The sequence below is a fragment of the Artemia franciscana genome, chromosome 9 (genome assembly GCF_032884065.1).
Source record: "Artemia franciscana chromosome 9, ASM3288406v1, whole genome shotgun sequence".
NCBI lineage: Eukaryota > Metazoa > Arthropoda > Branchiopoda > Anostraca > Artemiidae > Artemia > Artemia franciscana.
In genome coordinates, this window is record NC_088871.1 from 48993496 (window position 1) to 49007603 (window position 14108).

A 14108-nucleotide genomic window follows, 5' to 3' on the forward strand; every position below is an offset into this window, starting at 1 on the left:
TTCACCTGCATTTAATTTATCCATGCTTGAATTCGTTGAAAAGCATTTGTATATTAGCGATGTTTCATTTTCTTCTTTTTTTTGCTTAATGCTGTTTGAATATAAAATTAATGTAACTATGTAACCAAATGGCCCAAAAAAAAATATTCTGTCAATGGAAAAAAAATCTAGGGATAAACGATCAGTTCCCAACGAATGGGTGGTCTCAATGCTTTTCCTTTGATGAGACATTTCCGGGTTGCAGCGGTAGCTAGCAACCTAGTACGAGACGATTTTGTATAAGATACAGTCATTTATCTTTTTTTCTCAGTTCTAATTATCTGGATATTCATTATTGGGGATATTCTCTTGGTTGTAAAGCAACATTTTTAAGTCCGATTGGTAGTCTTATTAATTTTGAAAAAAAAACTGGCAGACTAGCTGGAAACTATGATATCACTAAAAACATTATTCCTTAAAAATATAATCTAGTGATTACGCCTTAACACTCAAATTTACCGCACGCCACTGTTCCCGCCCAGTTATTATATAACCATTTGAAGTTTGTATACGTAATTACTTACAAGTGGTACAAGCTCGCCTCGTTCCATAATGGCGGTCAAGTTTTGTCCCCTATCTGAGCCAGATGCAACCTCTTCTCTTAGGAGATCGCCAGTCGAGAGATGAGTAAAACCATATTTGGATACAATTCTGTCGCACTGAGTTCCTTTTCCACATCCGGGTCCACCTAGGTTATAAAAAGAAATGTAAACTGATGCTTCATTATGTTACATTTGTTAAATCACGTTTCACTATTTTATATTGACTGAGATGGGAAAAATTTGGATAGCTTCTATAAAAATGCCACCAGTTCTAACATAAATGTCAAAAGTCCTTAGAAAATGTCAACAATCCTCTTCTCTGAGGATACTGCCAGTTGATGTTTGAAAACAATTCTATCGCACTGAGTTAGTCTTCCACAAACAGGCCCATTTAAGTTATTCATGATTTAAAAAAAATCGATAGGGTTCACTGACTGAGATGATAGAAATGTCAGTAATCCTTAAAATAGGCCATCCTGACTTTAAAAAAGGTAAAACAAACGTTTCAGTTGGCTAAACCAATTCATTATTATTTTTTTTAAACCTAAAAATTGGCTATACCACAATTTTCGACTAAAACAAATTGTAAACATGCCTAATACGAACAGAATGCATGACTGAAGACCTAGTTTCCAATAGATTTTTTCAAGTTCTATTGGTTTCCCTTCCTTTGAAGGAAGCTATCATTCTAAGCCGTTTTAGAACTAAGGACATCAAAATAAATACAATTTTTGGCCCCTGGAATCACCTTACTCATATTTGAAAATCCTTATTCTCTAAAATTGGTTTTGGTTGCTTCACAAGTATTGAGTTTTAGGGCAGTTGCACATTTTCGTCAGAGTTGCCAGGTTGAATTGTGAGGGTAAATAAGGAAAACTAATTAGTTAAATTTAACAGCACTTCTCGTCGGTAAAAATTTTAACTTTAACAATTTATTCATTGCCATAGACAACCATGCATTCAAAAGAAAGCTGCACCTTAAGCTTTTTGATGCCACATAATTAGCTAAAATTTTTGCCAATTTTTCATCTATGCTTGTTTTCTTTTTTCAATTTGGCGCCTGATATCGCCTAAAATTGCATAACTGTATATGGGAGTTCTTTCAAGAAAAATTTAACTCTCAGTTTCTCCTAATTTTCCAAGGTATATTATATGTGGCTAAGCAAATTTTCACATCACCAGTTCTAACAACCGAATTTCGTTATCGTTGTCTTTGGTACTGGAAAAGTACCAAACTTTCTGAAAATTCAAAACCAAATAAACACACTGGAATTTATATCACTTGTTTCGATAATCTGCCATAATCCATGCGTACTCGTAAAACACATAGTCTGAAGAGCTGGTTTAGCTTGTGGAGAAGGCAGGAACGCTTAGAAGCCACCACCCCGGGGGTGCAAGGGGGACCCACCAGTCATTAGGTTTTTCAAATATGTTGAACAATTAGGTTATCTTAAAATTTTGACCCGGTGAATTTGGGGAAAAATGAGCGTGAGAGGGGGCTTAGGTGCCCTCCAATGTTTTGGTTACTTAAAAAGGCATTAGAACTTTTAATTTCCGTCCGAATGAGCTCTCTTGCGACATTCTAGGACCACTGGGTCGATATGATTTCCCCAGAGTTAAAAAACAAAAAGAAATAGAAGCTTGAAACTTCTACAGTGGGGTTCTCAGATACGCTGAATTTGATGGTGCGATTTTCGTTAAGGTTCTATGACTTTTAGAGGGTGTTTCCCCTATTTTCTACAATTAGAAAAATTTTAACAGGCTCATAACTGTTGATGGATAAGGATAAACTTGATGAAATTTATATATTTAAAATCAGCATAAAAATACAGTTCTTTGATGTGACTATTGGTATCAAAATTCCGTTTTTTAGAGTTTTGGTTACTATTGAGCCGGGTCACTCCTTACCACAGTTCGTTACCACGAACTGTTTGATATACTAGATGTCAGATCAAATGATGAATGTGGCCATCTTTTTGATTTAATTTCTTCTTCGAGGCCACTGCCTTCTTTTTTTCTGTTCTCGTGGTGACCCCACAAAAAATTCTGCACATAATGTTTTCATTTCTCATTCTCGTAATTTAAATTTTACTTCCAGTTGTGTTTGTACTGATCTTTCTTATCCTTCCCCTATTTATCTATCCTTGTTTATGCCTAAAACTGAGATTGCTGCGGATGAGCAAGGTGAATCTTTTTTTAGAATTTTTACAGAAATTTCTAATTTAATACATGGTCTTCAAAGTAACGATTGATCTAGTGTTCTGGACGCTAGTGACTCAGAATCTGCGACGAGTTTATTTTTTGTCGCATTGGAACTTTGTTGGAAAAACATTTTCCTCTTAGGCCGAGGAATTCAACATCCAACTGTACATGGATATCTAGAGGTCTGATCACTGCTATACATATGAAAGCATCTCTGTTCAAGACTGCATGTAAAAATAAGACACAGAATTACCTTTTGAATTATAAACGATAAGAAATCTACTTACTTCTTCAGTGCGTGCTGCCAAAAAGCCGTCTTTTTCGTGTCGAATTGATGAGTGCAATTGCTTCGGCTCACATTCCACCCCAATGTAGAGTAAGTAGTATTCCCTTAACAGAAAAGTTTCCTTTCCTTTCCCCATGTATCGATATTGAAATTTCTAGTATTATGTGTCAGCTTCCGTGTAGCCGTTCGGTCGATGATTTTGGTTTGAGGAGTAATATCGTTTAAAATTGGTCAGTTTATCTCTAGACTAACTTTTTTCTTTCTTCTGGTGTTTTTATTGATTTATCTGAAGTTGCTAATGTTGTACCTTTGCATTAAAAAAAGGTAGTTCCTCTTTAATCAAAATTATCGACCTATTTCTCTCTTTCCCGTTGTCTCAAAAGTTGTTGAAAAAGTCGTGCATTGTAGATTCTTTTCATTTGTATTTAGTACTAATACGACTGCATGAAATTTTGTCATAAAACCATCATACAACCATCAGTATGGTTTTCGTTCCCCTTTCTCTACTTTCAGATGCAACAGGCAAGTTAATCTCGACAAAAGGTTGTGTGTTTTGGTTCTATTTTTTGACTTTTCAAAATTATGGTCGACCACTGTGTTCTTGCGTCTAAACTATCTTTATTTGAAGTGCATGGAATCCCACTAGGATGGTTAAGGTCTTACCTTAAGGAAGATCTAAATATGTTTCATGTAACGGTACTTGTTCCTCTACTTTGTCTGTATCGGAAGGTGTCCCACAGGTCTCTGCGATTGGACCACTTTTGTCTGTTATCTCTATTAACGATCTTGTTGACGATCTTCATCCTCATGTGCAGCCTGTCCTTTTTGCTGACGACAGTAACTTTATCATTGCTGCAATGGACCTACTACCTGCCACTTCTGTAGCTCAAGGTCTTCTTGATAAATTGAAGGAGTGGTGCTTGTCAAATGGTATGGGTTTTAACAGCCGAGAAGTGTCGCTGTACATTTCAGGACCCCTTATCGTATGTGTGATGTACAGGCGACAATAATCCTGACTTATGGGGACGATATTGTGCTGCAAGCTACTACAATGAAATTTTTCGAAGTGTTTCTGGATTGCTTTCTTTCAAACCCAATATTACTCACATCCGTTCCCTCATCCTCCTTCAGTCTTCGATGTCGCACTGGGTTAGCTCATTTCTTCCCCCAGATGTGTTTTTATTATGCTTTTGCTTTTTCTTACCTTTCATACTGTTGCTCTGACTGTGGTAGTAATGCCAAATCTCTTCTGTGATCACTTAAAAAAGCCCAAAATAGGGCGGTGAATGCTACTTTTCTTCTCCCTTGGTTATACCCTCCTGCTGATCCATATAATGATACTAGAATAGCATTGATTGATTAAATTGTAAATAAAAGTAGTCTTTAGTTAGTGCATCCTGCTTTTCAAGGTACAATTCCGCTGTCTCTGCAGTAATTTTTCTTCACGGACAGGCTAGATAGGCACTCTTCTTCTTTACGCAGTTCTTCTCGCAGATTTATTTTACCTAAATGATCATCGACTGCAGCTCAGAGATCTCCTGTTTACCAATTCATTTTACTATGGAACTCCATCCCTTTTGATGTCCCTTCATCTCTCTCCGCGAAAGCAGTTTCTTGGCAGGCCTTTCCGTAGTTTTTGTCCACTAATTTTTCCCCTCTTTGTATATTTTCCCCCTTTCTCTTTTCCTATTTTTTTCCTTTTTTCGTTCATTTGATCTGTTTTTTTGCCATTTTCACTTGACAGTTAATAGACTATTTTAATTCATTGAGTCATTTTCGTGTCCGTTGTCATTCCAATTTTTCTTCAATGGCCCAAAGATCAGGAATCCTACTTTAGATGGAAGGGACTCCTGATTTAGAGTGGACACCTTTCCTTTTATTACAAATGATGCCCATCTAATTAGAGGGCTTTCCAAACAGTGCAGAATAAAGTCAATTACATTCGACAGTAAAATTGCATGAACTCCATCAAATTAATAGTCTTTTTTATCTTATTTTGTAATGCACTTGGGTTTCAGACTCGTGAACAGTCTCATTTTGAAATGATTTTGTCTCAATTTTTTTTTCTACTTTAACGAAAAAATTATGACACAGCTCAATTTTCAAAATCGATTCAAATCTTGTTTTATGTTTTGCAGCAGCAGAAACAACAATCCAAAGTAAAAATCAATAGCTTAAAAGCATATTTACCAAAAGATCAAGTTTTGTCATTATTTTTTCTCCATTTTTGTAATGAAACGAACACAATTAGGATGTAAATTAATCTTACAAATTATTATAAATCTTATTTTTATTTTACGGTGGCAAAAACAATAACCCAACCTAAAAATAAAAAGCTGATGTTACCTCATTTTCAGTTTTATGTTGTAAATATATAACAAAATATACTATAATAAAGAAAATGTGCTTAAAATCACAGAAGATAGAGACTTTTTTAGGGAAAGAAAGTATCAGAGACAATGCTCTAGCGTTGCCTATGCTAAAGAGTCATAAGGCTTCAATGTATTATTATTATTTCTCAAGGGTCACTTTATATGGAAGATGTGGTTGTATAAACTTCGAAGCGGGCTCATTCGATTGGAGATTCCAAGTCCTAGTACCGTTTTTAAGTACAAAAGTGACCAGGGGTTAACCAGCCTCTCTCACACACCTTTTTATCTAATTATATTCCATCAAAATTTTGAGACAGCCATTTTGTTCAAAACAATCCAAAGGTCAAATAACTATGCCACCAGGGTTTACATCACCCTCCACAGCCCCCAAGGCAAGGACTGTAATTAATAGAAGTTACCCATGGTCAACATAAAAGATTTATGATTGGGAAAAAGGGGCTTTCCCTGGTTCTCCCAAACGGCTTAGGGTATTGAGGTGAAACTTTCATGAAATACTGAGAGGAATGCCAAAGAGTCGAAAACACCATGTTCATGCTAGTTATCAAAAGGGCAGATCAGCAATATATAAGTAACAGCTGAGAGTATTAACTTGAAACTTGAAAACTATGCTGAAAGGATGTTGAAGATTATATGGGGTGGCCAGCCCTCCCTCTTCCTTTCCATTTTAGCTGCCCCTCTCCTCAAGAAGATCAAAATTTCAAAATAGCAGTTTTTTCCCAACTAGTCAAAAAGTCTAATAGCTCTGCCTCCAGGAATGTCATGCCCCACAAAGTCACAGAGCAAGGGCTGTAAATTATTTAGTTTGCCCGTTATTTACTTGCAGGATTTATCATTAGGAAAAGGGGAAATGTTGGATCTTGGGTGTGTCTGAAAAGGCTAAGGATATTAAGGTTAAACTTTGTGGATTGTTGAGGGGTATGTTAAACTAAATCAAGACCCACTATGCGCAGACAGTTTATTAAAAAGGGGGATCTCCAATGTCTTAAGAACGGCTGAATATATTAAGTTGAAACTTTCAAGACATATTGAGGGGGATGTTAAAAACATCCCCCTACTAGCTTCCCTCCCATTCCCTTTTTAAAATTAATCCCAACAGGAGTTTGGCTACGGACCCTTTCCGATACCCAAACCATAAATGTTCTAAGGCCTATTACGTCATTTGTGTTTTACTAAAAACAAAATATATTATAAATACTTGTTTTATATTCATAACATTGACAAAAAAAATACAGTGTTGTATCTTGAATACAATGAACAGTGTTGTATCTTGCAGATATAATGTGGTATCTAGAAGTGTTGAGATTCCAGGCATTAATATCATTATGTATATCACTATACATAATTTATTTTCCTCGCTTCCTGCCAGTCATTTTGACTATTGTCGGGATTTATTTTTATTTTTCATCGATATTTTGAAAAAGTAAAGTGCACTGTTCAAAATAACATAGTTTTCAATGAAACGCAAATGATACTATAGGTTTTAGAACTTTTACGTTTAGGGGATGGGGAAGGGGCAGTAGCCAAACTCCTTTTCAAAGTAATTTTTGTTCGTTTTAAGTTTACTTGAATATTCAATTGAATTTTTACTCGTTTTAAGATGTATGTATCATCTACCTCAAGAATATATTATCTTTGTGTTTGATAAGTAAAAAAAAACAAGTTTTTTTAATTGAAAGTAAGGAGCGACATTAAAACTTCAAACGAACAGAAATTACTTCGCATATGAAAGGGGCCGCTTTCTCAGCAACGCCCCGCTCTTTACGCTAAAGTTTGACTCTTTCTCTCAACTCTTCTTTTTAAAACAGTAAAAAACTTTAGCGCAAAGAGCGGGGCGTTCATGAGGAAGCAGCCCCTTTCATATAGGAGGTAATTTCTGTTCGTTTTAAGTTTTAATGTCGCTCCGCACTTTCAGTTAAAAAAACTTGTTTTTTTTACTTAATTTCTGAACGTTTTTGAATCAATGCATGTTTTGATTTTGGCTCCGCAGAGGAATAGTTAAAACGAAATTTACATATTTATTCTTTTTTGGCTAAAAGGATTTCTCATAATATTAATCGAATGATCTTGAGAAAAAAAGAGCGGAGGAGGAAGCCTAGTTGCCCTCCGATTTTTGGCGACTTAAAAGGCAACTAGACCTTTAATTTTTTACGAATGTTTTTATTAGTAAAAGATACATGTAACTTATAAATTAGCTTACGTAACGAACTTTCGTATTCTCATGTTTTTATTACATATATGAGGGGGTTCACCCCCTCGTCAGTGCCTCGCTCTTTAAACTGAAGCTTAAATTTCGTCCCAATTCATTAAGAATGAACCCTGAATCACAAAAGCAGGAGAATAAATAGTTGAAATTACTAAAAACACTCTAGGGCAGAGAGTGAGGTATTAGGAGGAGGTGAGCCCCTTATATGGGTAATAATTTCTGTTCGTTTTAAGTTTTAATGCTGCTCCTTACCTCCAGCTGAAAGTTCCCCCAACATATCCACCTCTTCTCAACCCCTCAACCCAACAAAAAATCCCCCTGAAAACGCCTGTACACTTCCCAATAACCATTACTATATGTAAGCCCCGGTCAAAGTGTGTAACTTGTAGCCCCTCCCACGGGGGCTGTGGGGGAGTAAGACGCCTCAAAGTCAAAGTTGTAAAGTTTTTCGACTACGCTGAATAAAATGGCTATCTCAGAATTTTGATCCGTTGACTTTGGGAAAATAATTAGCGCGGGAGGGTTCGTAGGTGCCCTCCAATTTTTTTGGTCACTTAAAAAGGTCACTAGAACTTTTCATTTCCGTTAGAATGAGCCCTCTCGCAACATTCTAGGACCGCTGGGTCGATACGATCACCCCTGGGGAAAAAACAAAAACAAAAAAACATACAAACAAATAAACACGCACCCGTGATTTGTCTTCTGGCAAAAAAAAATACAAAATTCCACATTTTTGTAGATAGGAACTTGAAACTTCTACAACAGCGTTCTTTGACACGTTGAATCTGGTGGTGTGATTTTCGTTAAGATTCTATGACTTTTAGGGGGTGTTTCCCCCTAATTTCTAAAATAAGGCAAATTTTCTTAGGCTCGTAACTTTTGATGGGTAAGACTGAACTTGATGATCAAAATTCCATTTTTTAGAGTTTTGGTTATTATTGAGCCGGGTCGCTTCTTACTACAGTTCATTACCACGAACTGTATGATAATTGACGTTTAGCAATTAATTATTTCAAATTCTCATGATGTCTTCACTCACATATAATGAAAAAGTCACAAAACTCCTGTACTTAGAATCACTTGTACTTACAATTATATTTAAAAGCCCTGATAATTAAGGCTATTATTCTTCCTCTGTTAAACGTTTGGGGACTGGGAAATCCCAAAACCCCAAATCCTAGTTAAAAAAAAAAGAAAAAAAACGAAGTCAAAATGCAGGCATTCTTAGCAAGAATTTTTTTTTTAGATATGTAAAAATTAGTGTCAGAAAAAAAGAATAAGAGAATTCACGTTCAAGTGTGCTTTATGGATATTACAGAATAAAACAGTTCTATGCCAAAAATAAATGATGCCTTTAGAAAAAAAATTTGTAAGCATCAAAACGTAAATAACGACGAAGACCACACTGCCTTTCCATCACAAACACCTAAAACAAGAAGAACAATAGGGAACTTCTCAAGACAGTGGGAAACAAATTAGAATGAATGTTTCGACTCTATGTCCAAGGACCGTCCTCAGCAATACAGATGTATAATAAAAACAACTTACAAGAGGATAAAATCACTAAAACTTAAATGAATCGTTTTTCAAAACAGTCCCAGCATCCTTACGTCAGCGAAGTTCAACCCGGACTGATAAATAAATTGTGATGAAACGAGGCAATTCATTGAAATGAAAGAAAATGATTTAAAAACACGTTTTTGATGCCAGCCTAGCTTTTTACGCTACTGATCTCATAGGTATATTTGTGACAGGTTCTGTGTTAATATCTATTGTTTTTTTTATAATATTTGGTAAGGTAAGTTTATTTATCAGTCCTGGCTGAACTTCGCTGAGGTAAGGATGCTGGGACTGTTTTAAAAAACGGTTCATTTTAGTTTTATTGATTTTATCCTCTTGTAAGTTGTTTTTTATTATACATCTGTATTGCTGAGGACGGTCCCTGGACCTAGGGCCGAAATATTCATTCTAATTTGTTTCTCACTGTCTTGAGAAATTCCCTATTGTTCTTCTTGTTTTCGGTGTTTGTTCAAAATGATAAAAAATTTATAGAATATTATTAAAAACTTAATATTAAAATACACTATTTTAAAGCCTATAATAAAAATATTTTGCACACTAATCTTAATCTGAATTTTCTTCTTTTTTTTCAAATTGCAGAAGACAGAGACTAAAAAAGCAATCAAGGCTTAGGGCTCCATATCATAAGACATAATCACCATAATATTATTGACAATTGTGTTCGTTTAATGTTGTTTTTTGGGAGGAGAGGGGTCGAAAATCAATAAAAAAATCCATAAGAACATGAAGAAACATTGAAAATCTTTCATTGTCACGATCGATGGTGCTAGTTACATAAATCAAAAAGAAAGCCCAAAATCAGCAAAGACCATACCTTGAGCAGTTTACGCTGGAAGTACACAACGTCACGCCTTTTCATAACAAATAGTGATATTTCTAATTTAATAATGTTCATTTTATCAGAATTTAATAGTTAATTGTGAACTTGTGTCTTTGTTCCCTTTTTGCGTCTAAACTTATGGTATATTCTCGGGTATGATCTTCAAACTATATGCATAATATACCCGCGCCAAACCACCGTCATACAAGTTTATAAAAAAAGAAATTAAGAATGACTTGTAGTCTCCCTGGATTTTAACATATATTGCAAAAGTACAAAACTGAAAAGGCAAGAAATTAATCTAAATAGATTGTATCAGACAGGTTCGCTACCTGGTTCAACCAGGTTGAACCCGGCTTATATTACCATGCTCATCGTACAGATATTTCTCTTCTAATTTCAAAGAACTACGCCTTAACCTCTCTCTCAGATGGGTCAATCAAAGAGATTGGGCTTGAAAGTTGAACATTGCTCAACTCCCCGAATTACACACATTTGGTGCCTAATTTCGGTTTATTTTCAATTTGGGCAACAATATGGCTCAGGCATTATAATTTCCCGCTACCTAATCATACGTACTACCGCGATGCGGTAAAGTAAAAATGGTTTTAATGACGTAGAGTCAATCAAACAGTTCGTGGTAACGAACTGTAGTAAGGAGCGACCCGGCTCAATAGTAACCAAAACTCTAAAAAATGGAATTTTGATACCAATACCTACATCAAAAGAATCGCATTTTAATGCTGATTTTAAATACATAAGTTTCATCAAGTTTAGTCTTACCCATCAAAAGTTACGAGCCTGAGAAAATTTGCGTTATTTTAGAAAATAGGGGGAAACACCCCGTAGAAGTCATAGAATCTTAACGAAAATCACACCATCAGATTCAGCGTATCAGAGAACCCTACTGTAGAAGTTTCAAGCTCCTATCTACAAAAATGTGGAATTTTGTATTTTTTGCCAGAAGGCAGATCACGGATGCGTGTTTATTTGTTTTTTTGTTTTTTTGTTGTTGTTTTTCCCAGGGGTGATCGTATCGACCCAGTTGTCCTAGAATGTTGCAAGAGGGCTCATTCTAACGGAAATGAAAAGTTCTAGTGCCCTTTTTAAGTGACCAAAAAATTGGAGGGCACCTAGGCCCCCTCCCACGCTAATTATTTTACCAAAGTCAACGGATCAAAATTCTGAGATAGCCATTTTATTCAGCGTAGTCGAAAATCCTTATAACTATGTCTTTGGGGACGAATTACTCCCCCACAGTCCCCATGGGAGGGGCAACAAGTTACAAACTTTGACCAATGCTTACATATAGTAATGGTTATTGGGAAGTATACAGGCGTTTTCAGGAGGATTTTTTTGGTTGGGGAGGGGTTGAAAAGAGGGGGATATGCTGGGGAAACTTTCCATCGATAATTTGTCATGGGGGAAGAAAATCTCCATGAAGGGAGCGCAGGATTTACTAGCATTATTTAAAAACACAATGAAAAAATAAATATGAAAAAATCTTTCAGCTGGAAGTAAGGAAAAGCATTAAAACTTAAAACAAACAGAAATTATTACCCATTTGAGGGGCTCATCTCCTCCTAATACCTCGCTCTTTACGTTAAAGTATTTTTAGTAATTTCAACTATTTATTCTACGGCTTTTGTGATTCTGGGGTCCTTCTTAATGAATTGGGACAAAATTTAAGCTTTAGTGTAAAGAGCGAGGATCTGACAAGGGGGCGAACCCCCTCATATATGTAATAAAAATATGAGAATACAAAAGTTCTTTACGTAAGCTAATTTATAAGTTACGTAAATCTTTTACTAATAAAAATATTCGTAAAAAATTAAAAGTACTAGTTGCCTTTTTAATTAACCAAAAAATCGGAGGGCAAATAGGCATCCTCCCCCGCTCTTTTTTTCTCAAAATCATTCGATCAAAATTATGAGAAAGCCATTTAGCCAAAAAAAATGCAAATTTCGTTTCAATTATTCCTCTGCGGAGAGCCAAAATCAAAACATGCATTGATTCAAAAACGTTCAGAAATTAAATAAAAAAAACAAGTTTTTTTAACTGAAAGTAAGGAGCGACTTTAAAACTTAAAACGAACAGAAATTACTTCGTATATGAAAGAGGCTGATTCCTCATCAACGCCCCGCTCTTTACGCTAAAGTTTTTTACTGTTTTAAAAAGAAGAATTGAGAGACGGAGTCAAACTTTAGCGTAAAGAGCGGGGCGTTGATGAGGAAGCAGCCTCTTTTATATACGAAGTAATTTCTGTTCGTTTTAAGTTTTAATGTCGCTCCTTACTTTCAGTTAAAAAAACTTGTTTTTTTTATTTAATAGCAAAAAGAAATGAATAAAGTTAAAAGTAACTTTCCGAGGGTTTAACTCTTAATGGTAGTTTCTAGAAAATTTAAATATCACATTTTTTTAAATATTTTTTTATTATTCATTGATATATTAGCAAATAAATCATATGATACTTTACCTACGATGAAAATGATAGGTCTTTTACAAATATCTGCTTCTGCCTGTAAGAAAAAGAAAATAAATGTAAAGGTTGAAGTATCATTGAAATATTTTACACAAAGTTCTATTAGATAATACAGTTTCTTTTTCAGATAATATAGCGTACAGTTGTGTGTAGTAGTGGACACCAAAATTATGACAAAACGTGGGTAGAAAATCATTACAAAATAAAGCTAAAAATATACGGCACCAAACAGCTAAGGAAGGTATAATAGCCTACTCCTTTCAATAAGTAGTTGTCCATATTTGATTTTGAAATTTTTATGGACGGAATTCCTTGTTAAGTTCAACTAAATGAGTTTGCTTATTTATTCCAGAGTTCAACGTGGCAACACTGAAAAGAATGTGACATTCAGATTTTCAAATAGTTTGTGGTAACAAACTAAATGTAAGGAGCGACCCGGCTCAGTAGTCGCCGAAACTCTAAAAAAATGGAATTTTGATATATATAATATACATATATATATAATATTTATATTTAAATATATATATATATATGTATATATATATATATATATATATATATATATATATATATATATATATGAGGTTCGTTAAGTTTAACCTTACCCATCTAAGGTTACGCACCTCAGAAAATTTATCTGATTTTCGAAAAAAGGGGAAAAACCCCCTAAAAGTCATAGAAAATTAATAAAGATGACACCATCAGATTCAACGTATCAGAAAACCCTATTGTAAAGGTTTCAAGCTCTTATCTTTAAAAAAGTGAAACTTTTGTATTTTTTTGCCAGGAGAAAGATCACGGATGCGTGTTTATTTGTTTGATGTTTTTTTTCTTTTTCTCCTCAGGTGTGATCATATCGACAAATTAGGCCTAGAGTATCAGGCGAGGGCTCATTTTAACCGAAATTAAAAGTTCTAGTGCCCTTTTTAAGTGATCAAAAAATCGGAGGGGAAGTAGGTCCCCTACCACGCCACTTTGTTTCCCAAAATCGTCTGATCAAGATTCTGAGACATCAATTTTGTTCAGAATAGTTAAAAGACCGAGTAATTACGTCTTTGGAGATAACATAACTCCCCAGAGCCCTTGAAGAAAGTTCTTTAAGTTATAAAATTTGCCATTGTTTACGTAAAGTATTTGTTATTGGGAACCAGACATACATTTTTCAGGTGGGGAGGGGAGGGCGAATTTTTTGATGAGGGGATTTTGCACAGGGAGGACTTTCCATGAAGAGGGAAGTTTCCAGGGCGTGAACTTTTAAGGAGAAATCGTACACTGGGGGAATTTTTCAGAATTCCTATACGAAATTTCTTTACATATCTTGCTTTCTGTTTACCGACTCAATTTTACAAGTGGAGGTGTTAAGGGTAATTGTCCGGGTAAATTTTCACCAGGATCGAATTGTCCAGAGTATATTTCCGTGGGGGAGAGGATTTTTCGTGGGAGTGGAGCCAGGTTTTCTGGCGTTATTTAAAAAACTATCAGGAACTAAATAATAAAAACAAGTTTTTTCAACTGAAAGTAAGGAGGAACAACAAAACTTAAAAACGAACAGAAATTTTA

The 14108-nt window shown here is 35.1% G+C and overlaps 1 protein-coding gene and 1 long non-coding RNA gene across 2 annotated transcripts in view; one reads left to right on the top strand and one right to left on the bottom strand.

Annotated features, from left to right (window-relative positions):
• LOC136031506 (adenylate kinase isoenzyme 1-like) overlaps positions 1 to 14108 on the bottom strand; it is a 62130-nt gene that overhangs the window by 44405 nt on the left and 3617 nt on the right. Inside the window, exons 2-3 of the mRNA XM_065711174.1 lie at positions 12543 to 12585; positions 564 to 727 (exon numbers count right to left, since the gene is read on the bottom strand). Of these exons, the coding sequence (XP_065567246.1) occupies positions 564 to 727; positions 12543 to 12585 (207 nt within the window). The remainder of the gene's footprint in view (positions 1 to 563; positions 728 to 12542; positions 12586 to 14108) is intronic.
• The window catches only part of LOC136031508 (uncharacterized), a 72417-nt gene that overhangs the window by 18951 nt on the left and 39358 nt on the right, over positions 1 to 14108 (top strand). The window lies entirely within an intron of this gene.